General features: G+C 42.7%; 2 protein-coding genes across 2 annotated transcripts in view; both read left to right on the plus strand.

The window, feature by feature from the left end:
• The window catches only part of LOC129705977 (uncharacterized), a 126055-nt gene that overhangs the window by 49851 nt on the left and 49482 nt on the right, over positions 1–26722 (plus strand). The window lies entirely within an intron of this gene.
• Positions 3240–25127, plus strand: LOC129705933 (mucin-6-like). Its single transcript, XM_055649862.1, has 7 exons — positions 3240–3575; positions 4840–5079; positions 6095–6251; positions 10258–10398; positions 10732–10794; positions 16863–16889; positions 23938–25127. Exons 1-7 carry the CDS (start codon positions 3540–3542, stop codon positions 23982–23984), a joined length of 711 nt encoding a protein of 236 aa, XP_055505837.1. The 5' UTR covers positions 3240–3539; the 3' UTR covers positions 23985–25127.

A 26722-nucleotide genomic window follows, 5' to 3' on the forward strand; every position in this document is an offset into this window, starting at 1 on the left:
TATATAGAAATTAAATAAGACTGCCAAAAGTCAATAAACATGATTTCCTCAGGCATACAAAGGTGAAATCATCGGGATTTCTCTTCCATCAACCCGGGACATTGCGTGCAAACGTTGCTTGTCCAAGGACAACAGCTTTATAAAAGACCACACACATCCCCATCGTGGACTATTCACTCTGCTGCCCTCAGGCAAAAGGTATCGCAGTATAAAGAGCAGATAGGCCAGGTTTTGCAACAGCTTCCACCCCCGAGCCATCAGACTTTTGAATTTCATATAATGTGCCGCCACAATTATCTATTATCTTTTTATCTATTTTATCGTTATGTTATTTCATGTTGCACGGTGAGCCAAATGCAATGAAATTTCGTTCAGATTTGCATTTGTTGGTGTATTTTTGAATGACAATAACGTCTTTGATTGATTGATTGATTGAAATGATATCAGGATTGTTAAATTTTATATCTTCATTTAATCAAATATTTTATTTTATATCTTCATATCATCAAATATCCTATGACAGATGACACAAGTTGCAACTTCGAAGTGAGAAAAAATTAACTCACAGAAAGCAGACAATTGTTAGACCATAATAAATATAAAATTACTGGAGACATTCAGCAGCTAAAGGCTGTGTCTGCACACAGAGAAACAGATATAACACTTCAGGTCAAAAGCCCTTCAGTGGTTCTGACAATGTTTTGACATGGTTTCTCCCCGCATTTTCTGTTTTTATTTCAGATTAACAGCATATGCAGTTTATTTTTTGATTTTTAATAATGGAGTCTATATTTGAAAGCTCACAGTAGCTTAAGAACAAAGAAGTTAAGGATTCTCTGCAATATTCAACCCACCAACTTGGGTTAGATGACTAATTAATTAACTTAAGTAACGTCAATCTTAAGATGCTATTACATTTATGTGAAAAGTGCATGTCCTTGTGATCTGCTGGTGTGTACGATTACAACCTGACCCCATGACTGGGGTAAACCTGACTCGAGCCTGAGAATATATCATTGATTTTGGAGTAGGAAGGGACTGCAGATGCTGGTTTAAACTGAAGATAGACATTAAAAAATGGAGTAACTCAGCGGGACGGGCAGCATCTCTGGAGAGAAGTAATGGGTGACATTTTGGGTCGAGACCCTTCTTCAGACTGAAAGTCACGGAAAGGGAAACGATATCTGGCCATCGTCTATATCTCTCGTTTCCCTTTCCCGTGACTTTCAGTCTGAAGAAGGATTTCGACCTGAAATATCACCCACACCGTCTCTCCAGCGATGCTGCCCGTCACGCTGAGTTATTCAAGCTTTTTGTATCTATAATTGATTTGGTACTGGATCCTAAGTGAGCACATAAGTGAGCACACTTCCTGTGATGGAGGTCATGTCTCTTCAGGCTCAGTTAAGTTCGTGAGCCAAGCTCTTGCTTATCGAACCGGTTCTTGAAGCGCAAGTACTTATCCAAACAAATATATTGATATTATTCTCAGCAGCTGTGACAGTGTGCTGACTGATTTCCTTATTGTGATTGGCATTGGAGCTGTTTTTTGTATCTGCACTAGGCATTTGCGGAACACCTCATGAACTGTGACACTTCCTGTGATGGAGGTCAATTTAGGGCATTGTTGGGTGTGAAGGAACAGTGATGCACTTCCAAGTCAGGATAGCCTGTTCTTTGGGGAAGAAGGTGCAGGTCTTGGCATTCCATTATATATATCTGTCATTACTGGGTGCTTTAGATTGCGCGCTTGTGAAGCTTTTGAAGAAGCCTGGGTTGATGTTATCGAGAAGAAGTCTTCTTCTTCTTGCATATGGCATGCGCAGCCTATAGTTGTAGGTCAAGTGGTATGAAAAACACGTTGTTTGTGCATGTCGGGTTTGATTGCATTAGTCGAAACAGGGTGGACCATGTGAAGGTTGCAATCTCTCACACCAGAAGAAGAAGCGTGCACACCAGATAAAGTTTGCATCTTCTAGTTAAAGCACACTGCAGTCCCAGTGCTCAGTGTTGGACAGAGTCAATGTTAATGCCATTCAAGAAACTGTTTTGTCCCAGTCTTTCAACTAGAGTGTCACTAGAGCAACAGTTAGGCAGGTGGAGAATAATATCTGCGTCTGACTTAATTTGTAGATGACGACTTAATTTGCAGGTGGCTGGTCCAAGTTTTTGGTCAATAGTGATCTCAGTAATGTTGAAAATTATCAAGAAAAACTGGTTAAGAGCCTTTATTTGGAGATGGCCATTAACCCAAATTTTAGTGGCACTGATTTTATTTAGCATCTGTCTAGCCTGAATGTTGTTCAGGTATTACCACATGCAGAGATGAACTGTTTCAACCTCTGAGCCACAAACCGAACTGGACCATGCAGTATCATCAGCAAATATCTCCAGGTTTCCTGTAAGATGGAAGGGAGGGGGATTATTGATGAAGTGGCCAAAGGAATGAAGGAAAATTCTGGTATTAAATGATCGCTGTCAAGCAACCTGACGCATTGGGGTGGCACAGTGGCGTAGTTGGTAGATCAGCTGCCTCACAGTGCCAGAGACCTAGGTTCAATTCTGACCTTGGGTACCGTGTGTGTGAAGTTTGCATGTTCTCCCTGTGATGATGTGGGTTTCATCTGTTCCGGTTTCATAGAGTCATAGAGGCATACAGCGTGCAAACTGGCCCAACGTGCCCACACCGACCAACATATCATTGTGACCATGGCTGATCGTCCCCAATTAATAACCCGTGCCTGCCTTCTCCCCATATCCCTTGATTCCACTAGCCCCTAGAGCTATAGCACTACCCCCCCAGGGTGCTCACAATATGCCATTCTTTACTTTGGAGGGACCAAATTCAAATTGCAGATGCTTTGCAGAACTCCATTCAGTCCACACGAGTGACCTTAAGCTTCAGTTGCCTGTCACTTTAATTCTCCACTTCACTCATACTTTGCCCTGTAATTATCGGGCTCTTAAAGTATTCAGATGAAACCCAACACCAACTTTAAGGGCAGTGTCTCATCTTCCAACCGAGAATGTGGCAGCCTTCAGGAATCGACAGTGAATTCAACGATTTCAGAAAACCAGCCTCTCTTGTTTATGTCAGAGCTGATGCAAGGTCACCTACCTGTAACTTTAGTGTTCTTTCCTTCTCCGCAAACGCTGCCTTGTCTGCTGAGGATTTCTAGCAATCACTGCTTTATCTGTGGAGCATAATGAATTGTTTAAATACAAAACATTATGCTTACATCTGTAAAAATAAGGCCAATTGCTGTAATCTATTGCTTCGAGGAAGTAATTAACATTGGTAGAAATTGATTACTCCATGGCAGTTTGCTTTACTGAACACATATTTTTGTGTCCTTGTGAACAATGTGTATTATGTACTTTTTTTTCAGGAGGTCCTAATTAAACTGGCAGATGGACACTATACATTAATACCTCCAAATGCTGCCAAACGTTTTAAAGTGGTCAGCAATCCACTGTATCTAAAATTTGATTTTGTGATCAAGGCAAAGCTTGAACTAACAGTCATCTGGAATAAGAACATGAACGCACACATTTCCATTACCAGACTCTCTAAGGTAAGATAAATATACCAATTGTCACATTTATTACATACATAGATGTACAGTGTAAATTGGTGATGTAACCATTCAGATTATGAACAGACATTCAGGGAGAATCTGAGGCAGGTTCTTAAAGGAGGCAAGAGGTAAATTCTGTGGAATGAGAGGCAATTTGACCAGGGTGGAATGACACCTAGGATTAGCTGGAAAACAAAAAAAAATAATATTGAAGGACATGTAATTAAATTCCTCAAGTAGCAAATCACAAAAGCACTCTAGTCAGGATGGCCGTCACTCGCAGAAAGCTTCCCTCAGAACCCTTGCAGACAGTCTCCATAGAGAAATATCATTATTGCTCATGGCTCTGTGCCGAACAACTGGCACCAGTCTTCACAGAAATTTTCAATGAGTCCCTGCAAACCTGTACTGCCCCTGCCTGCTTCAAAGTCTCCACTATTGTCCCTATACCCAAAAAGACAAGGATTACATTCTTTTGCATTCACACCTGGAAGCCATTTACTCGACCTGGTAGCGTGTGGGTAGCGTGTGAGTAGCGTGCGGGTAGCGTGTGGGTAGCGCGGGACAGGAGCATGGAGGAGTGTGAAATCTTCGCGTGCCGCCGGCCTGTCGCATAACTCACGGGCAAAGTGGGACAGGCCCAAGACCCTGGCGCGACGCAACTTCTCACCTCCAACAGCAGCAGAAGCAGGCAAATGATCGTCGTGCTCGGCCTGGGGCTCACGGCCATTGCGGATCTGGATACCCCCCCCCCCCCCCCCCCCCCCACTCCTACTCCCAGAGCGGGGCCAAGACGATTGGAGATAGACACAAAATGCTGGAGTAACTCAGCGGGACCGGCAGCATCACTGGAGAGAAGCAATGAGTGACGTTTTGGGTCCAGACCCTTCTTCAGACTGAAGAAGACTCTTGACCTGAAAAATCATCCATTCCTTCTCTCCAGAGATGCTGCCTATCCCACGGAGTTACTCCAGCATTTTGTGTCTAACAAAATGTTTTGATTTGTATCCAGCTCACATTGATGAAACAAAACTCTACTTCCCCTACTGGTTATAAGTGTCATGTACAGCACAAAAAAGCATAGCCTTGTCTGTGTTTAAATGTGTTTTTTGAAATATTAAATTCATTAAATATATGCATGCAAATTCATAGCAGGCAATTTTGAGCCAGTTTCACAAGCGCATTTTTGCTGATCTATTTAAAATTTTAAATAATTGTAGCAGCAAATTAATATCTGATGAAGTGAAATTCTTTCTCTTAGTTTCCAGTGTGCGGACTGTGTGGTAATTACAATGGTAATGTGGATGATGAATACATAACCCAGAACAAATATTTAGTGTCCAATTTACTGGTCTTCGCAAACTCTTGGAAGGAAGATACCATGTGTAGAGATGTAACTGAAGTTGCAACTCCATGTCACAAAAATCCGTATCGTTTTGCCCGGGCTGAAAAGATGTGTGCTATAATTAACAGTAAAGTGTTTGAATCATGTCACAAATTGGTAAGTATGCTAATTGGCTACGTTATTATTGCAATGTATTTCTGTGCTAGACTAACTACGGGTAAAGGCAATGCAGGAACAAAATAAAGTACAAAAGCAGGGATATTATGATGACATTTATGGGGAACAAAGTAGGACCCGGCATGGAGGAACCGCCGTGAGGGGGGTGGGGGATGCATTGTAACTTTGTCGATGCTCTTTACGTGGTGACTCTTTACATAACTAGGGTGTGCAAGCAAATAATTTAACTGTGGCTTCACATGTGACAATAAAGTATTCATTCATTCAAATTTCACAGAAGAGTTGTTGCAGTTCCACCAGAGGTAGTGTTCAATTCCAGTCCCAACAGTTTAGGAAGTATGTGAGGATCCTATAGATTCAAGGAGTCACACAACCTATGCTGATCATCGTGTAGTGACCTATTGTAACCCCATCTTCCAGCATCCAGCCATTGGCTTCTATGCCATGGCATTGCAAGTGTTCATGGAAGTACCTATTAGTAATTGTGAGGGCGTCTGCCAAAACCATCCATTCAAATGCATTCCATAATTGAACCACTGTGTGAGTGTAGAAATTCTCCAAATGTCTTCAATTGGTCTGCCTCTGCCTTAAATCTCTGCCCTCTGGAGAAATACTTCTCTGTCAAGGGAAAGGCCAATAACTATCTATCCTGGATCAAAGCTCCTCTCTATGATGGCCAACTATTACACTCAATTTCCCTGGGTATTCGGTGAGAAATGCGCACCCTGAGTTTTAATGGATGAAGCAGTCCTGCTATTTAATGGAGTAGTCAGGCTGAATCAGAATAGAGATCTGATACAGAATTTAAAATATAGTTTGGCCAGGAATTCATAATGAACATCAAATTTATAATCCAACTTTAAAATTTGGTACAAATAGTTTTGACTGATAAATTGAACATGTTTGTGTACAATCATTCAGAAAGAGCAAAGCCCAGCTATACTTTTTACTTATTCCTAACTTGCACACTTTTGCACATTAATTTATGGTTTAGGTTTACCGAATGCCGTATTACGATAATTGCGTTCGAGATGCTTGTGGTTGCGAGCTGGTTGGGGACTGCGAGTGTCTCTGTGATGCTGTTGCTGTCTACGCTAAAGCTTGCATTGATGCTGGTGTCTGCATCGACTGGAGAACCCCGGACTTCTGCCGTACGTCAATTTTATTGCACAAACAATCGGGCAAAGCTCCAAAAATAGAAATTAAATTTTCTGATCAAAATCATTTATTTGCTAGCACTGCCAATGGTTTTAATTGACTTTTTCTGGTATTAGTTAAATGAACAGGTTAATATATTGCTATCTGAAGATAGACACAAAAAGTTGGAGTAACTCAGCGGGACAGGCAGCACCTCTGGAGAGAGGGAAAGGGTGACTTTTCAGGGCGAGACCCTCCTTCAGACTGCGGTCTGTCTGAAGAAGGGTCTCGAACCCAAACGTCATCCATTCCTTTTCTTCAGAGATGCTGCCAGTCCTGCTGAGTTACTCCAGCTTTTTGTGTCTATCTTTGCTTTAAACCAGCATCTGCAGTTCCTTCCTACACAATATATTGCTATCCATCTGACTATACATTAGATTTATTTATCTAAGCCACATCCGTCCACCTTTCCATTTTTTCTGATGTATTTTTCAGATGTTGCCAGAATGACACAATCCCATGTATTTCTCGAATCCTTTGCAATGTTATGTGTATTTTGCTCTGCCTTTTCCCTAAAAATATCATCACAGGTAGATAAGGTAATGAAGAAGGCTTCTGGCATGCTGGCCCTCATCGGTTAGAATTCAGTATAGAAGTTCGGATGTTACATTACAGTTATACATGCCACTGGTGAGGCAGCACTTTGAGTATTTTGTTCAGTTTTGCTACAGAAAGATGCGTTAAGCTGGAAAGACTGCAGAGAAGATTTATGAGGATGTTGCCAGCACTCGAGTGTCTGAGCTATAGGGACTGACTAGGACTTTATTCCTTACACCATAGGAAAAGGAGGAGTGACCTTACAGAGCTGTGTAAAATCATGAGGGGCATGGATAGGGTGAATGTACACAATCTTTTACTCGGAATAGGGGATCAAGAACTCAAGGTCTTAAGTTTAAGGTGAGAGGGGAAAGATTTAATAGGAACCTGAGGGACAAAGTTTTCACAAAGAGGGTGGTGGGTATATCTTGGGGTCAGGATTTCAACACATTTGGTTTATTGATTTAAAGCAAAACGATGGTAAGCAGAAACTAAAAGACCCAGATATTGTAAATTCAAGGAGAAAAGAGCAGTGAAGATATGGGACAGATTTACAAAGCATTGGCTAGATGGAGTAATTCAAGAGGCAAGTCATATATATATATATATATATATATATATATATATATATATATATATATATATATATATATATATATATATATATATATATATATATATACATACACACATATAGCCCTTGCTTTCTCACTCCATCCCCTTCCCCTTCCTAGTTCTCCCACTAGTCTTACTGTCTCCGCCTACATTCTATCTTTGTCCCGCCCCCCCTCCCCTGACATCAGTCTGAAGAAGGGTCTCGACCAGAAACATCACTCATTTCTTTGCTCCAGAGATGCTGCCTCACCCTCTGAGTTACTCCAGCATTTTGTGTCTACCTGCTGAACTCTTGTTGTTTATTATAGGTTTTACAGAGTACTATGTTTACATATGTGTTGCGCTGCTGCATGTAAGAATTTCATTGTTCCGTTTGGGAACATATGACATAAAACGCCCTTGACTAGACTTGCCTCTTGAACTACTCCAAGTCAGTTAGTCTACTCTCCGTTACACCGATGAACATTGGGAGCACCAACTGCATTAAACCAGATTGGAAACAGTGCATGGGAAGCTCTGTCTTGCCTGGAAGGGATACTGGGATGCTTGGATGGAAATGAGAGAGCAGGTATAGGGACAGGTGTGACATTCCCTGTGGTTGCAGAGGGCAGTGCCTGGGGAGGAGGCGGCAAGTTGAATGGGAGAGGATGTGAAAACCAAAGCATTGTGGAGAGCATGGTTTCTGCAGAAAGCTGCCCACTGACATTTTCATCACCTTCAACGTGATCTCACCACCAGTCACATCGTCCTATCCCCATTCCTTTCCACTTCCTCGGTGACCAGAGACCATAGAGAAGACAGTCTTGGTGCAAGATTTCTACCTGAAACATCAACCATTCCCTTCCCTCTACAGATGCTGCCTCATCCCAGAGTTCCTCAAGCAGTTTGCCTTTGAAGTTCTGATGAATCTCCTCTGCAGTGTAATCACATCCTCTCACAGTGCAGTAACCATAACTGTACACAGTACACCAGTTGTGAGGTTATCACAAGTTCACAATTGATAGGAGTAGAATTAAGCAACCCGGCCCATCGAGTCTACTTTGCCATTCAATCATGGCTGATCTCTGCCTCCTAATCCCATTTTCCTGCCTTCTCCCCATAACCCTTGACACCCATTCTAATCAAGAATTTGTCTATCTCTGCCAGAAATATTTAACCAATCTATCATCCAAGATTACCAATGTTTGATGAAGTTGCACCATAACATTCCTGCTCATATTCTGTACCCTAGTTAATCAAGGCAGTTATTGTGTATGCCTTCTTCACCACCATACCTACCTGCATGGCTACCTACATGGATCCATGGATTTGAACACCAAGATCCCTAGGATCCGTAACACTCTCTGGATATGTTCTGCACTACTTTAATTAAAGCATATTGTGTTTTAATTAATAATCGTTTAGTTTTCAAAGATTTAAAAACATTTGCATTATCATCCACATCAAACTTCAGAGTCATTTGTAACAGCAACAAAATAATGAATGTCTTATATATATATATATATATGTGTATATATGTATGTATATGTATATGTGTGTGTATATATATGTGTATATATATATATATTTTTTTTTAATTCAAACTAATATCTGTAATAGTAGTGCAAGAAACCAAAGACCAAGGTTTGCAAGCAAAGACAATTCATTGAAGTTCATAGTTGTTGAGATGATTGTTGTGCAGTGTTTAAGAGCATGATGGTTTTTGGGAAGAAACTATTCTTGAACCTGATGGTCATGGTTTTCAGGCTCCTGTACCTTCCTTCTGATGGTAGGAGGAAAATGAGAGTATGGCCAGGGTGGTATGGGTCTTTGATGATATTGCTCGTATTTTTGAGGCTGTACCTCCTGTAGATCCATTCAAAGGTGGTAGGTCAGTACATGTGATGTACCAGTAATATATACCACTATCTGTCATCTGTTTTGCTTCTGGTTGTTCAAGTGGCTGAATCAGGCCGTGATGCAACCAACCATTATGCTCTCTACCATATACCTGTCAATGCCTTTTTGTGCTTTCCTGTCCTTTAATTTTTACTTGAAATAATAGAACATATTATGAACAGAATGATCTCCCAGATGCCAAGCTCTTTAATTCCCCTTCCCATTCCCACTCCCACACTGACGTTTTGGTCCTGGGCCTCCTCCATTGTTAGGGTGAGGCCAAATCCAAATTGGAGTGCAGCACCTTGTATTTCGCTGGGGAGCCTGGAACCTAGTGGTATGAATATTGATGTTTCTAACTTCAAGAAACCCTTGCATCTCTTCTCTCTCTGTCTCTCTCCCCCACCCGACTTCTATACTAGTTTCAATTTTGTCCTGGTGAGTTTCATTGTCTAACTCGTTCTCACCTAGCCCACAGCTAACATTGGCCCGTTTCCTTTATCATGGTTACTTTTTTGCATATCTTTCATTCATTTGTTCTATATCTCGCTGTATCACCGTCTATGTCTCCCGTTTCCCTTTACCCCGACTCTCAATCAGAAGAAAGGGTCTCGACCCGAAACATCACCTATTCCTTTTCTCCAGAAATGCTGTCTGACCTACTGAGTTACTCCAGCATTTTGTGTCTATCGTTGGTTTAAACCAGCATCTGCAGTCCCTTCCTTTTCATGAACATGCTGAATATCTGTCTATGAGGGGCAGAGAATTGTAAATATTAAAAAGTAAAAGAAAACTAAATAAGCAAAAGTTTAAAACAGTTTAATTCATCAGTTCTGGAAAAGACTCTCAACTCAAAATGTTGCACTGTTTTGCTTCAGGGAATCACGATGTTTTTGAAATACAATTTGAATCTTTCCTAACTTATTTCAGCGGTGTACTGTGATTACTACAACACCCGGAAGCTGCACTCCACCTTGAGAGAAATTGCTCAGTTTGGCTCAACTAGGTGGCACTACCAACCATGCCTGTGCCCCGCCAACATTCACATCTTCGGGAAGTTCAACATGGAGGGTAAGAGCGTTGATTTTGTGTTAACTGTAAGAACATTTAGAGAACCGCAAATGTTGGCCTAAAACAAAAGCAGATGTGACCTAATGAAGGAAATTATTTTTGAGAATGAATCGAAACATGGATTGAAACCTTCAATTAATACTGAACATTGTTATGTGAATCAATAGGAGGATTTCATACAAATTAACTTGTTTGGCATATAACTCTAATGTGTTATTTCTGTATAGTCAGATACAGATTCATACATTTCTACTTAAGGAGTAAAATTGTTTTCTGGTGATTCAACATATACACAATCTGCATGAAGTTATGAACTTCCTTGTTTTTTTAAAGGTTGCTATGTTTGTGCTAAAGATGAATACTTTAATGAAGACTTAAAACATTGTGTATCATGTGGTAAGTCAAGAGTGTTTTCATTTTTCTTGGTTAAAAATGTGACTCTCAATTTTCTCCCCTATGCTTCCTTTATTTATCAAATCCTCAAAATGCTTTGACTCCTGGAGATCCCTGGGCTTGCTTATCTCTCTCCCCCATGACCCTGCCTTTCCATTCTCTGCCTGCTGTACCTTAGAAACCAATCTCCCTAACCCTGATCCTTCAGCTCTCAAGCACTTGAAACCATCCTAAAATTAACAAAGGGAGGGATTTGAGCACTTTGTTAAAAGTTGAACAACAAAGAAAAGACATTTCAGTAAAAGCTTATAACATCTTGGGCTTTTTAAACAGTGGCATATAGCTCAATAGCTAGGATATTATACAGTAAATGGCAAGACCCATAACAGAATTACTGTACAGAGAAATCTTGGGGTGCAAGTCCATTGCACTCTGAAAGTAGCCACAGGTGGACAAAGAGGTAATGACGGCATAGGCATTGATTGACTTAATCGGTTCTGGTGCTGAATATAACAGTCAGGTAGTCATGTTAGTAGCTTGATAAAGCATCAGGCCACATTTGGAGTATAATGTGCAGTTCTCGTCACCCCATTTCAGGTAGGATGTGGAAGCTTTGGAGAGGGGGAAGAAAAGATTCATAAGGATGTTGCCTGGTTATAGAATATTAGCTCTAAGGATAGGGTTTTCTGGAGTTTCAGAGGCTGGGGGGTGACCTGATAAACCTCCAAGAGGCACATGTAGGCTAGATGGCCGGAGTTCTTTTCCCAAGGTGGAAATGTTAAATATTAAAGGACATAGGGATAGGGTCATAGTCATAAAGTCATACAGCACAGAAACGGCCCTCGCCGACCATTATGCCCATCTACCATAGTACTACAATCCTGAGTTTGGTCCATAACCCTCTAAACCTACCCTATCCATGTACCTGTCTGAATGCTTTTTTAAACAATGTGATAGTACCTGGCACAACTACCTCCTCTGGCAGCTCATTCCATATACCTAACAACCTTTGTATAAAGCAGCTACCTGTCAGGTTCCTATTAAATCTTTTTCCTCTCACCTTAAAACGATGTCCTCTGGTTCTTGATTCCCCTACTCTGGGTAAAAGACTTTGTGCATTTACCCTATCTATTCCTCTCATGGTCTTATACACCTCCATAAGAATTACCCCTCATCCTCCTACACTCTAGGGACTGAAGGTGTAGCCTGCTCAACCTCTCCCTATAGCTCAGGCCCTTGGGTCATTGCAAATCCCCCTAAAATGTTCCTGTACCATTTCCAGCTTAACAACATCTTTCATCTAACAGGGTGACCAAAACTGAACACAATACTCTAAATGTGGCCTCACCAATGTCTTGTAAAACTGTAACATGACCTCCCAACTTCTATGCTCAATACTCTGACTTATGATGGCCAATATGGAGAAAGCCTTCTTGACGACCCTGTCTACCTGTGATGCATCTTTCAAAGAAATATGTACCTGCACTACTAGATCACTCTAGATGCCTACAACACTCCCTAGAGCCCTACCATTCACTGTGTAGGTCCTGGCCATGGTAGTCCAAAATGCGACACCTCACATTTCTCTGTAATAAATTCCTCAGTCCACCTACCCAGCCGATCAAGATCCTGCTGCAATTTTTGACAACCATCTTCACTATCTACAATACCACCTATTTTTGTGTCATCTGCAAACTTGCTAATCATGCCATGTTTATTCTCATCCTAATCACTGATACAGATGACAAACAGCAATAGGCCCAGCACCAAACCCTGAGGCACAACACTAGTCACGTGCCTCCAGTCCAAAAAACAAACTTCCATCATCACCCTCTGCTTTCTTCCATGGTCAATTTTCTATCCATTCAGCTATCTCTCCTGGGATCCCAAGCGATCTAACTTTCCAGACAGCCTACCATGCGGAACCTTGTCAAATGCATTGCTGAAATCCATATGTACATCATCTTCAGCTCTGCCCTCATCAACCTATTTGGTCACATCATCAAAAAACTGAGACATGACCTCCCACATACAAAACCCTGCTGACTATCCCTGATCAGCCCTTGGACATCAAAATGCATATGTATCTTATCCCTGAGAATGCTCTCTGATAACTTTTTGATCATAGATGTTAGACTTATTAGCCTATAGTCCCAGGCTTTTCCCTGCAGCCCTTCTTAGATAGCGACACAACACTTGCCACTATCCAGTCTTCCAGCGCCTCACCCATATTTAATGATGACTCATAAATCTCAGCCTGGGCACCTGCAATTTCCTCTCTAGCTTCCCACAATGTCCTCGGATATTTCTGATCAGGCCCTGCAGATTTGTCTACGTTCTTACGGGTTTTGGACCTTCAGCATCCCCTCGACTGTAACACTGACTGCCCTCAAGACACTTCCATTGACTGCCCCAACAGAGGAAAAATGCTCACTGAGAACCTTGCCCATCTCCTGTGGCTCAACACAGAATTGACCGCTTTGATTACTGAGGGGCCCCATTCTCTTTCTGGTTACCCTTTCCCTCTTAATGTACATCAAATCTCTTGGGGTTATCCTTAATACTGCCTGCCGGAGCTGTCTCCTGCCTCCTGTTTGTCCTCCTGACTTACCTTTTAAGCTTGCTCCTCAGTTCCCAAAACTCCACCAGGAATACACTTGATCCCAGCTGCCTATACCTCTCCCATGCCTCCTTCTCACTCTTGACAGAGCCTCAATTTCTCTCATTATCCGTCCACCTGTCTTGTCCTTCACTCTAACAGGAACATGCATGTCTTGGACACTTATTAGCACACTTTTTAAAATATCCCACTTCCCACACATTCCCTTTTCTTCAACCAACCTACTCCAATCAACTTGAGCAACTTCCAGTCTAATGCTCTTAAAGTTGGCCTTGACCCAATTTAGAACTTTAACTCGTGGGCCATCCGTAACTATCTTAAAACAAATTGAACAGTAGTCACTGGTCCTAACAGGCTAATCAGTGAACACTTCATCCACATGCCACTCCCAATTCCCTAATGTGAGACCAAGCATTGCTCTCTCTCCCGTAGGGCCCTTTATATATTGCCTGATGAAACTTTCCTGAGCACATTTGACAAATTCTGCCCCATCTAAACATCTTGCACTACAACTTTCCCAGTGAATATTGGGAAAGTTAAAATTCCCTCTGACAACTTTCTTAGTCCTGCAGCTGCCTGCAATCTCCTGGCATTTGCTCTTCTAATTCCCATTGACTATTTGGGGGCCTGCAGTACACTGCCAACAAAGTGATCATCCCTTTCTTATTTCTCTGGGCCCCCCCTTCTCCCCCCCCCCCCCCCCCCCCCCCCCCCCCCCCCCCACTCTTTTAAAGTACACTGTGCTTTTACCTTCCTGTTCATCACGGGTGTGAATTTCAGACAGCACTCCCCCGCTTTCCCTGGCCCCCGCCTTTGCGATGTGTTTGTGTGTGCGTGTGTGTGCTAACGGTCGATCCAGCTCGCGGATTTTCAGGCGAGTGCCCTCGAGCTTGAAGGTCGAAGACAGTTGCTGAAAAGTCGTGTAAGTGGGACAGGCCCTTAGAGAGCTGACCTCCTCAGAACATGCAAACCCACAGCACAACCGAGAAATACTTAGAATGACGAAGGATAGTGAGTGGAAGAGAGGTCAAGGCGACATAGGTCAAAAGCAGTTTGCAAAAGGACCAAAAATAACATGAGGAAAAGCTTCTATTTGCAGCAAACGGTTGGGATCAGTAAAGCACAGCCAAGAGTGCAGTTGAGGAAGATTTGAGTGTAACATTCAGAAGAAGCTGGATGAGTAACTGAATGGTAAGAATATGTAAAGGGGCTCTCCCACTGTACGAGCTAATTCAAGAGCTCTCCCGAGTTTTAAAAAAAATCGAACTCGTGGAAGCACGTAGAATGCACGGAGCGGATACGTCGGAGCTCGGGACGTCTGTTAGCGGCACGTAACGCTAACGGCAGGTACTCGGGAAACGCGGTAAGCTCGGGAAGACTCGTGAAGATTTTTCAACATGTTGAAATATGTCCACGAGAGCCCCGAGTATCTACAAGCTGCTATTGCCGTAATTCTCCGAGTTCGAACCAGGGGAAACTCGGGAGAACTCTTGAATTAGCTCATACAGTGGGACAGCCCCATGAGGAAATGCCAGGGGAGTGGGACTAGGTGACTACGTGAAAGGCTTGGATAGGGTGGATGTGGAGAGAATGTTTCCACTAGAGGACGAGTCTAGGACTAAAGGTCATAGTCTCAGATTTAAAGGACGTTTCTTTAGGGAAGGAGATGAGGAATTTCTTTAGTCAGAGGGTGGGTGAATCTGTGGAATTCTTTGCCACAAATGGCTGTGGAGGCCATCAATTGATATTTGTAAGGCAGAGCTAGATATATTATTGATTAGTACGGGTGTCAGGGGTTATGGGGAGAAGGCAGAAGAATGGGGTTAATGGCCTGTCCCACTGCGGAGACTTAATTTGCGAGTTTAGAAGAGTCAAGGAAAGTGTCAAAGAACACCTCCTACAACCTCCTTCGACTATGTAGAGCGAACCTCCTACGACCATGTAGAAGACCTCCTTCGATCTCCTTCAACCTCCTTCGCCTATGTTGAAGACTAGATTTGACTATCTACATTTACTCGCCGATGCTCTCTGGAGAATTGGACCCCGAATAATGGAGTGAAGACGATCACCTTCGACTATACTAACACTATCTATGACTACCTTCGACTACCTACGAATAACAATGCCAACCTACTACGACCTACTTCGACTAAACCTACGAGTAAAAAAATATTAATTTTTCCATGCCGACCAATTTTTCCTTGCGGACAATTTTTCAGCATGCTAAAAAATACTCCTTGACCAAACTGAGGCCGCGAGTATGCGGGAACTTCTCTCAAGCATGAAGGAGAGTTACAAAGACCTCCGAGGACCATGCTTCGACCATGCTGCAAGTTTGAGTCGAGCGCAAACTCTTCTAAACTCACAAATTAGGTCCCCACAGTGGGACAGGCCATTTAGGAATGAGAGATAGATCAGCCATGACAATAGACAATAGGTGCAGGAGTAGGCCATTTGGCTCTTCGAACCAGCACCACCATTCAATGTGATCATGGCTGATCATCCCCAATCAGTACCACGTCCCTGCCTTCTCCCCATATCCCCTGACTCCATTATTTTTAAGAGCCTCTATCTAGCTCTCTCGTGAAAGCATCCAGAGAACCTGCCTCCACCGCCCTCTGAGGCAGAGAATTCCACAGACTCACCACTCTCTGTGAGTAAAAGTGTTTCCTCGTCTCTGTTCTAAATGGCTTACTCGTTATTCTTAAACTGTGGCCCCTGGTTCTGGACTCCCCCAACATCGGGAACATGTTTCCTGCCTCTAGTGTGTCCAAGCCCTTAACAATCTTGTATGTTTCAATGAGATCCTCGCTCATCCTTCTAAACTCCAGATTGTACAAGCGCAGCTGCTCCATTCTCTCAGCATATGACAGTCCCACCATCCCGGGAATTAACCTTGTAAACCTACGCTGCACTCCCTCAATAGCAAGAATGTCCTTCCTCAAATTAGGGGACCAAAAGTGCACACAATACTCCAGGTGTGGTCTTGCTAGGGCTCTGTACAACTGCAGAAGGACCTCTTTGCTCCTATATTCGATTCCTCTTGTTATAAAGGCCAACATGCCATTCTCTTTCTTCACTGCCTGCTGTACCTGCATGCTTACTTTCATAGACTGATGTACAAGGACCCCCAGATCCCGTTGTACTTCCCCTTTTCCCAACTTGATGCCATTTAGATAGTATTGATGGTGTAGACTTGATGGGCCGAAGGGCCTAATTCTGCTCTTATGACCTAATGACTAGCTTATGACCTAATGACTAGCTGGAGAGTTCCTAGACAGAGGTGTACAGAGTTGAATAGGCAAATGCTCTTTTTCTATGCTGTCCTTAGAGTGTATGAATATCAGTTCCTGTTGTATTGCTTCTGGCTTTTTATAATGTAAACTTCATAAAATGTAAGTATCTGTCTGTAAAGTTTGGATTTGAAACATTATCTGACATTCTTCCTCAGGAACTCCTCCTGTACTCAGACCAACAGGTAGGAAATGATTTTCTAATTTTTTAACACAGTATATTAAACGTGTCATTCATTGAAATCTTAAATTTGAAATCTTGAATTGGGGAATTGCTGCAAAGCATTTTCTTTGAACTAATGTTGCAGTCGATGTAAATAAGGATGGCAGGTTGGCGCAGGTTGGTAGTGTTGCTGCCTTACCATGCTGGAGACCCGGGTTCGACCCCGGATACGGGTTCTGTCTGTCCGGATGTTGTACGTTCTCCCTGTGACCTGCATGGGTTTTCTTCGAGAACTTCGTTTTCTCCGAGAATTTCCTCCCACACTCCAAAATGTACAGGTTTATAGGGTAATTGGCTTGGTATAAATACAAACATTGTTTTTCATGTAGGATAGTGTTAATGTGCTGGTCGGCACGGACTCGGTGGGCCGGAGGACCTGTTTCCGCGATGTATCACTAAACTAAGCGAAATGCAACCATAACTTGGTGTTGACCATAACTGGTGTGCAGTGCACACCAGATCTTACAGCCAGAACTTACAGAATACTAGCTGTAAGGAGAGGTTTGACTGTACATTCGGAGGCTGAGGGGCTACCTGATAGAAGTATATAAACTTCTTCGAGGCATGACTAGATAGATGGCTGAGCCGAGGTGTTCCTGTGAACGACAGTACCAGATGGTGTAAAAACAGCCTTGGTGTGTAACTGATTCTCAGTTTGGATATTGCAAGGCCCATTCAGCTCCAGGCCTCATTACAGATTTAGCTTTAACATGGACAAAGGGCTAAATTCCATGGATGTTCTGCAGATGATCAACCTTGATGTCCAGGCATCAATGGGTCCGGATTAAACCTTAGAACGCTGGTGTTCTGTCAGTGCCAGCCAAGGGAAAATTTTGATCCGAGCCATATTTTGACGATCACCCTTCAAGCCAGATGTGGTGTGTCCATTGATTGCACAGTTCATCAGACACAAGGTCGTCTGCACCTTCATGCAGCAAGACAATGTTCAGGCACTGGTTGATGTCACCGGTGGCAAGTAACATTCACGCCATTCAAAGATGAACCACATTCCTTTGACATTCTGTGACATTTCCTTTGCTGAGACCCCACCATCAGTATCCTGGGGTAGTGGTAGGGTGGTCTTTATTAATCTGAAAACTGGGTACAACGTCATGTTGGAAATGGGATAATTCTGCAACGTTGCTCATCATTTAAGTCTGCTTCTCACCTTCACCATTATCTAATCGCTTGGATGAGTGCAGCTCCAATAACATGATGAAAACTCAACACCATTCAGAACAAAGCAGCTCCCTTCATTTGTATCTTATCCTTCACTGTAAACTCTGGCTCTCTTACCAAATGGCGCAACGTGGCTGCAGTGTGTATCATCTACAAAATGTGTTACAGTTACTCACCCAGGATACTTCCACGTAGCTCCCAAACCCATGACTGTTACCATCAGGAAAGACAAGAGCAGCAAGCACTTTGGACATCTGCAATATCCATATCGCCACCATCCTAACCTGGTCCCTTCACGCTGATGTGGTGATCAATAAAGTGCATCGTTATTTACTTTCTTAGGCATCTCAGAAGATTCGGCATATCCATGAAGATCCTTTCAAACTTCTACAGATGCACTATAGAAAGTGCCCTGACAGAATGCATCTCAGCCTAGTGTAGTAACAGCTCTGCTCTTGACCACCTGAACCAGCTTGAAGGGGTGAATATATCCCAGAGCATCAAGGGCTCATCACTTCCTTCAGCACACAAATAGTCGCCTCAGTTGGGCGTCATCTTGGATCTTGGTGTTCAGGTCGGCAACTTGGCCAGCATGGATGAAACAGTTAAGAACCAGCAAGATCATGACAAGGAGGATATGGAAAGGACAATTTCTCTTATGGGAGCCGCTAAAAGTAGGGATCACTATTTAAAAAATAAGTGTTCAGCCAAATAAGACCAATAATGCAAAACGCAATTTTTGCAATGTTTTGAAAGCCTGTGGAACCCACTTTCTTATAGAGCAGTGGAAGCAGAATCTTTGAATACTTTTAAGGCAGAGGCAAATATATTGGAGACACAAGAGACTGCAACTGCTGGAATTTGGGGCAAAAAAACAAACTGCTGGATGTGCTCACCAAATCGGGCAGCACTTATGGAGGCAGAGGGATAGATGACAAAACTAGCCAACATACATCACAACAGAACAGTAGGCCGTTGAGGTCAAGACCGTGCATCAGGATTGAGGGTGTAAAGGAAAGTTAGTTGGTATATAGAATTGAGAGGGAATATAATTATGGAGAGGGATAAAACTGGACCTAGGGTTGAGATTTTTGATTGGAGAAAGGCTAACTTTGAGGAGATGCGAAAGGATTTAAAAGGAGTAAATTGGGACAGTTTGTTTTATGGGAAAGATGTGGAAGAGAAATGGACGACATTTAAAGGTGACATTTTAAGAGTACAGAATCTTTATGTCCCTGTTCGGTTGAAAGGAAATCGTAAAAATTGTAAAGAGCCATGGTTTTCAAGGGAAATTGGACACTTGGTTCGGAAAAAGAGGGAGATCTACAATAATTATAGGCAGCATGGAGTAAATGAGGTGCTTGAGGAGTATAAAAAATGTAAAAAGTATCTTAAGAAATAAATTAGAAAAGCTAAAAGAAGATATGAGGTTGCTTTGGCAAGTAACGTGAAAGTAAATCCAAAGGGTTTCTACCGCTATATTAATAGCAAAAGGATAACGAGGGATAAAATTGGTCCATTAGAGAGTCAGAGTGGACAACTATCTGCAGAGCCAAAAGAGATGGGGGAGATATTGAACAGTTTCTTTTCTTCGGTATTCACCAAGGAGAAGGATATTGAATTATGTGAGGTAAGGGAAACAAGTAGAGTAGCTATGGAAACTATGAGGATCAAAGAAGCGGAAGTACTGACACTTTTGAGAAATATAAAAGTGGATAAGTCTCCAGGTCCGGACAGGATATTCCCTAGGACATTGGGGGAAGTTAGTGTAGAAATAGCAGGGGCTATGGCAGAAATATTTCAAATGTCATTAGAAACGGGAATAGTCCCCGAGGATTGGCGTACTGCGCATGTTGTTCCATTGTTTTAAAAAGGGGTCTAAGAGTAAACCTAGCAATTATAGACCTGTTAGTTTGACGTCAGTGGTGGGCAAATTAATGGAAAGAATACCTAGAGATAATATATATAAGCATCTGGATAAACAGGGTCTGATTAGGAACAGTCAACATGGATTTGTGCCTGGAAGGTCATGTTTAACTAATCTTCTTGAATTTTTTGAAGATGTTACTCGGGAAATTGATGAGGGTAAAGCAGTGGATGTTGTGTATATGGACTTCAGTAAGGCCTTTGACAAGGTTCCTCATGGAAGGTTGGTTAAGAAGGTTCAATGGTTGGGTATTAATTTTTCGGGGCTCCTGCAACGGAGAATTCTCCCGCCCGAGTTGCGGGGTCGAAGAGCTCCTGGAGCGGGGCCTCACCACACCGCCCCGCGCGGCTGGAATGGCCGCGGGTACTTGCGAGCGCACACCGGGGGGGCTCCAACACCAAGACCCGGTGTGCGACCTCGCACCACCCGGCGTGGCTTTAATGGCCGCGGGACAATCGCCATCGCCAGCCGGGGGCTTTGACTTTGACTCTGACATTGGGGGGGGGGGGAGAGTGCAGTGGAGAGATAAGTTTTTTTTTGGCCTTCCATCACAGCTATGTGATGGATGTTTATGTAAAATTGTAATTATGTTGTGTCTGGGTCTATTTGTGTGTAATGTATGGCTGCAGAAACGGCATTTCGTTTGGACCTCTAGGGGCCCAAATGACAATTAAATTGACTCTTGACTCTTGACTCTTAATGGTGGAGTAGCAAGATGGATTCAACAGTGGCTGAATGGGAGATGCCAGAGAGTAATGGTAGATGGTTGTTTGTCAGGTTGGAGGCCAGTGACGAGTGGGGTGCCACAGGGATCTGTGTTGGGTCCACTGTTGTTTGTCATGTACATCAATGATCTGGATGATGGTGTGGTAAATTGGATTAGTAAGTATGCAGATGATACTAAGATAGGTGGGGTTGCGGGTAATGAAGTAGTTTCAAAGTCTACAGAGAGATTTATGCCATTTGGAAGAGTGGGCTGAAAGATGGCAGATGGAGTTTAATGCTGATAAGTGTGAGGTGCTACATCTTGGCAGGACAAATCAAAATAGGATGTACATGGTAAATGGTAGGGAATTGAAGAATGTAGGTGAACAGAGGGATCTGGGAATAACTGTGCACAGTTCCCTGAAAGTGGAATCTCATGTAGATAGGGTGGTAAAGAAAGCTTTTGGTGTGCTGGCCTTTATAAATCAGAGCATTGAGTATAGAAGTTGGGATGTAATGTTAAAATTGTACAAGGCATTGGTGAGGCCAATTCTGCAGTATGGTGTACAATTTTGGTCGCCTAATTATAGGAAGGATGTCAACAAAATAGAGAGAGTACAGAGGAGATTTACTAGAATGTTGCCTGGGTTTCAGCAACTAAGTTACAGAGAAAGGTTGAACAAGTTAGGGCTTTATTCTTTGGAGCGCAGAAAGTTAAGGGGGGACTTGATAGAGGTTTTTAAAATGATGAGAGGGATAGACAGTGTTGACGTGGAAAAGCTTTTCCCACTGAGAGTAGGGAAGATTCAAACAAGGGGACATGACATGAGAACTAAGGGACTGAAGTTTAGGGGTAACATGAGGGGGAACTTCTTTACTCAGAGAGTGGTAGCTGTGTGGAATGAGCTTCCAGTGAAGGTGGTGGAGGCAGGTTCGTTTTTATCATTTAAAAATAAATTGGATAGTTATATGGATGGGAAGGGAATGGAGGGTTATGGTCTGAGCGCAGGTATATGGGACTAGGGGAGATTATGTGTTCGGCACGGACTAGAAGGGTCGAGATGGCCTGTTTCCGTGCTGTAATTGTTATATGGTTATATGGTTATATGGAAGTGTGAGACAGGCTGGTAGGTGGTGAATGGAACTAGGGAGGGGCAGGCAGGGTATTTCAGATGGTAATTGTCCAGTGCAAGATGCAAACAAATGAGTGGTGTTTAATACAGTCGGATGAACTCTTTATTCTGATGAGGATTAATTGTGTGTCAAATTATTGTGGACGGGTTAAGATTTGCCGTGTGATCCATTGCTCTCGCTGAAAATTATATTCATCGTTAGTTCAGTTTAGTTTAGAGGTTCAGCACATAAACAGGCCCTTCGGCCCACCGACCGACCAACGATCCCCGCACTAACACTATCCTACACACACTAAGGCCAATTTACAATTTTACAGAAGCCAATTAACTTGCAAACCTGTACGCCTTTAGAATGTGGGAGGAAACCGGAGCACCCAGAGAAAACTCACACAGGTCACGGGGAGAACGTACAAATTCCGTACAGACAGTATCCGTAGTCAGGATCAAACCCGGGTCTCTGGCGCTGCAAGGCAGCAACTTTACCGCTGTGCCACTATGACACCATTGATGAAGCAACTTCTTAGTTAGCAACAACTGTCAATAAATTGGCCAGTGATTTGCATTTCACACTTAAACAAATGCAAATATATTTTGATACCATAACTTTAGGTTGGCTGCCATAAAATAGTAAGAGACCTATAGTGAAGTGGAAGAAATCTGAGGTAATTGATGCTGGCCTTTGCAAAAGGTTTGAATCATTCAGTGATCCCATTACTGTACATATTTTGTCCTATATTTGGATCAGAATCGATCATGGAATCAAATTGTTGTGCTGTATGGACCATTCAACTAACATTGCATGGGACCAAACGTGGAGGGTTTGTTTCTTGTATCAAATGCCACATTGCCACTTCTATTCCAAATTTTGGGAATTGACAAGGGAGAATTTCTTTCTTGCGCAGTTCACCTGAAAAGTAGTAATTTTATCCCATTGCTTTAAATATTCACGTGCAGACAAACTGTTTACATTTAATAACTGAATACCCTTCCTTTTGTTGTATTTTAAGATAGAGTCCTTTCTTTGTATATGTATCCAATTATATAACAGCACCAGAGCAGCTCAAAAAATCATCTCTGTTCAGTCGAGGCTGTAAGGGCCTGTCCCACGAGCATGCGACTCCATGCAGCAAGCGCGACCTAAAGCCCGCAGCCGCTTCGACGCCGTACGCACGTAGGTTGAGTGAGTGACGTGAAGTTCGAGCGAAGTCCGATGGGCGTACGGCGTCGAGGCGGCTGTGGGCCGGCAGGCTGTTGCTGCGCGGAATTTTTAAATCCGGTCAGTTTTTCGGAGCCCCGCGCGATGTCGGGACCAGCTCCGCACAACTCCATACGGTTCTGGTGATCGAAGTGGGACCTGCCCCGTGAGGCCGTACAGCTCAGGCGACCACGTTAGGTCACGCTTGCCGCATGAAGGCGCATGCTGGTGGGACTGGCCCTTTAGGAGTCGCATGCTCGTGGGACAGGCCCTGTAGTCTTTAATCTACTTTCAAATGGACCAATGAACATGTGGTCAATTTTAAAAGAGTTGGCTCATTCTACCATGCAAGATCATAATGTTGCACAACAATAAACTTTGCTGCTGGTGTTATGATTGGGAATGAATAATCCATCACTACTTCTCCAAAACTGGAAAATGCCATTGGATTTATAAATGACTGTGTCCATCATTTCCCTGGACGTTCTCCCACCATGGCTAAGAATCAGGAGAGACTCAGTGGAGAGTCAACATTGATGACTATGAACTCTGCCCCAAGAGTTACAGCTATTGAAAAAGGGTATTAAATGAGTGTTGTGTATGAGTCTAGTTCAAGACTGGGTTAGAATCAAACTGGTAAGTAACTTGCACAATGATCATTGTCCATTGTACGATAAGTAGGAATTCCACCTCCAGTCCTTCTTTTTCTGTTCCTCTTGTGCTTTAGTCAAGTTAACAAGCAGGAAATTATTATATTTTTTACATTTATTTATATTATTGAATTGAGTCTTTGCCATTTGATCTTTAAGTATTTATGTCTCACAGTAGCCTCGCTTTTTAACATTAATGGAAATGTTATCCTTCTTTACAGCAAAACCTGTCCACATCATCCCAGCAGGTAAAACAAACTCATCTTGAGGCCTTTGATTTTGACACTAACTACTCTCTTCCAAACATTATTAATTTTTAGTTTAGCTTAGAGATAAAGCGCAGAAACAGGCCCTTTTGTCCGACCAGCGATCCCCGCACACTTAACACTATCCTACACACACTAAGGACAATTTACAATGATATCAAGCCAGTAACCTCAAACCTGTACATTTGGAGTGTGGGAGGCAACAGGAGCTCCCGGAGTAAACCCACGCAGGTCACGGGGAGAATGTACAAACTCCGCACAGACAGCACCCATAGTCAGGTTCGAACCCGGGTCTCTGGAGTTGTAATGCAGCAACTCTACTGCTGCACCACCCATCACAGTATCTGAGGAGTTCAGTGAAGCCAAGTCAAGTCCAGCTTACTGTCATAAGCACAAGTACAGTGAAGCGAAGGCTAAATGGGAATCTTGCTTGCTGGTGACAGCCTGTGTGTTATTTACTTTTATCAGAGTCCCCTGAGAATCATTGGATTTAAGTGTTTGGCTGGAATTCCTCAGCTGACTATTGGCTTTATTTTACTCCCGAGAGTGCCATTCAGTAACACTTAACTACATGATTCTGTGCATTAACCGATAAGGCAATGAGTTAGCTTGCAAGGTCATGCAGCCTTGTCTTCCAGCGCTTCCATCTGTACCCATTATGCATCTTCCCTTTACGGTGACGTCTGATGGAGGACTTTTCCCAGCCAACAAAAGCATGACAGACATAGATTTTACAGACAGTCTGAACCTTTTTTCCCGGGTTGAAATGCCAAAGACCAGAGGGCACAGCTTGAAAGCAAGAGGGGCAAAGTTTAAAGGAGATATGTGGGGCAAGTTCTTTACACAGACTGGTAGGTGCCTGGAGCACACAGCTTCTTGTGGTGGTGGAGGCAAATATGACAGGGGTGTTTAAGAGATTTTTAGATAGGCAGGGAATGGAGGGATTTGGATCATGTGAAGGCTGATGAGATTAATTTATTTTGACATTATGTTTGGCAGTGACATTTTGGGCCAAATGGCCTGTTCCTGTGCTGTACAGTTTATGTTCTGAAACACTGCCCTCTGGTCTCTTACAAGGCCTTCTACGCCCGAACCTCCAGACTCAGAAACAGCTTAATTCCCAGAGCTATAGCGGCTCTGAACCGGCCCTGCGGAGTCCCCCCCCCATCCCCCCTGGACTGTCTCCCTCAGATGGTCATGTCGCACAATTTAATTTAATTTAATTTAATTTAATTTAATTTAATTTTATTTAATTTATTTATTTGGACATTGGTTGGAAGCTGCATACCAAATCTCGTTGCACTGATGTGCAATGACAATAAAAGATATTATTATTAATATAATTATTATTATTACGTGATCTCCTGGTTGCCAAACACTTTAACCCCGCTTCCCATTGCCACACTAACCTTTCTGTCCTGGGCTTCCTCCATTGTCAGAGTGAGGCCTAACGCAAATTAGAGGAACACCACCTCATATTTCGCTTGGGCAGATTACAACCCAGCAATATGAAAATGTATTTCTCTAACTTCAAGTAACCCTTGCATGCCCTCTCTCTCCGCCCCTCTCCCACCCTTACCGTCGTACTAGTTTCACTGTCATCCTGCTGAGCCATTCCTTGTGGTCTTTGTCAGAGTGTAGAGGTGATAACCTGTCACTCTCTAAATATGCGTATGATTATAATTTTCATTTCAACTAATGCTAACAAACTTTTCTAATTATTTTATAGAACATCCGATTTACGATATCCCACCAGGTAAATAAGCTACTACTCACTACTTGGGATAATAATAGGGAACCTAAGCCCTTTGCTTGATCTGTGGCCATCATTGCTCTATGTTTGATGAGTTCCATCCAATGGGCAATTGACTCTTTAAAATCACATCTCTCAGACATGATGACAGTTTGTTCCTTAAATATCTGTGTCACAAAGTGTCTACAATTTGTGTTTTATTGTTAATTGGAACAGTCGGGTCAAAGAGTCTTACAACATGAAAGCAGGCCATTCAGTCCAATTTGGCCATGCTGACTATGTATCCTTTGAATCTTTTGAGGAAGTGTCAATGGGGATTGATGGGGGTAGTGCAGTGAAAATTGTCTACATGGATTTTAGTAAAGCATTTGATGAAGTCCCTCATGGTAAGCTGATCCAGAAGATTAAGATGCATGGGATCTTGAGTGGGATGGTTATTTGGATTCAGAATTGGCTTGCCCATGGAAGACAGCAGAGTTTGGGTGGAAAAATGTTATGGTTTTGGCTGAATGTTTGTGGCTAGTGGTGTTCCGCAGGGATCTGTGATGTGACCTCTGTCATTTATGATATCTATAAATGACTTGGACATACATGTAGATGGTTTGGTAAGTAAGTTTGCTGATTTCACCAAGATTGCTGGTGTTAAGGATAGTAAGGAAGGCTTTTTGGGTATACAGAGGGCTATAGATCAGCCACAAAAATGAGTGGAGAAATGGCAGATGGACTACATTTACATTTCTCTAAACTTTCTTGCAGACTTGGGAAGAGCTGTTCTCAAACCAAGCTGTGATGCAACCCAATAATACACTTTCTATGGTGCATCTATAAAAGTTTGTAAGAGTTTTTGTGGACATGCTGAACTTCCTAACTTTCCTGAGGAAGTAGAGACATTGGTATACTTTTTTTGACTGTAGCTTCAATGTGGCTTGTCCAGGGCAAATTGTTGCCATATTTAAGCCCAGGAACTTGAAGCTCTCGACCATTTCC

Source organism: Leucoraja erinacea, chromosome 18, assembly GCF_028641065.1.
Source record: "Leucoraja erinacea ecotype New England chromosome 18, Leri_hhj_1, whole genome shotgun sequence".
In the NCBI taxonomy this organism is placed as follows: domain Eukaryota; kingdom Metazoa; phylum Chordata; class Chondrichthyes; order Rajiformes; family Rajidae; genus Leucoraja; species Leucoraja erinaceus.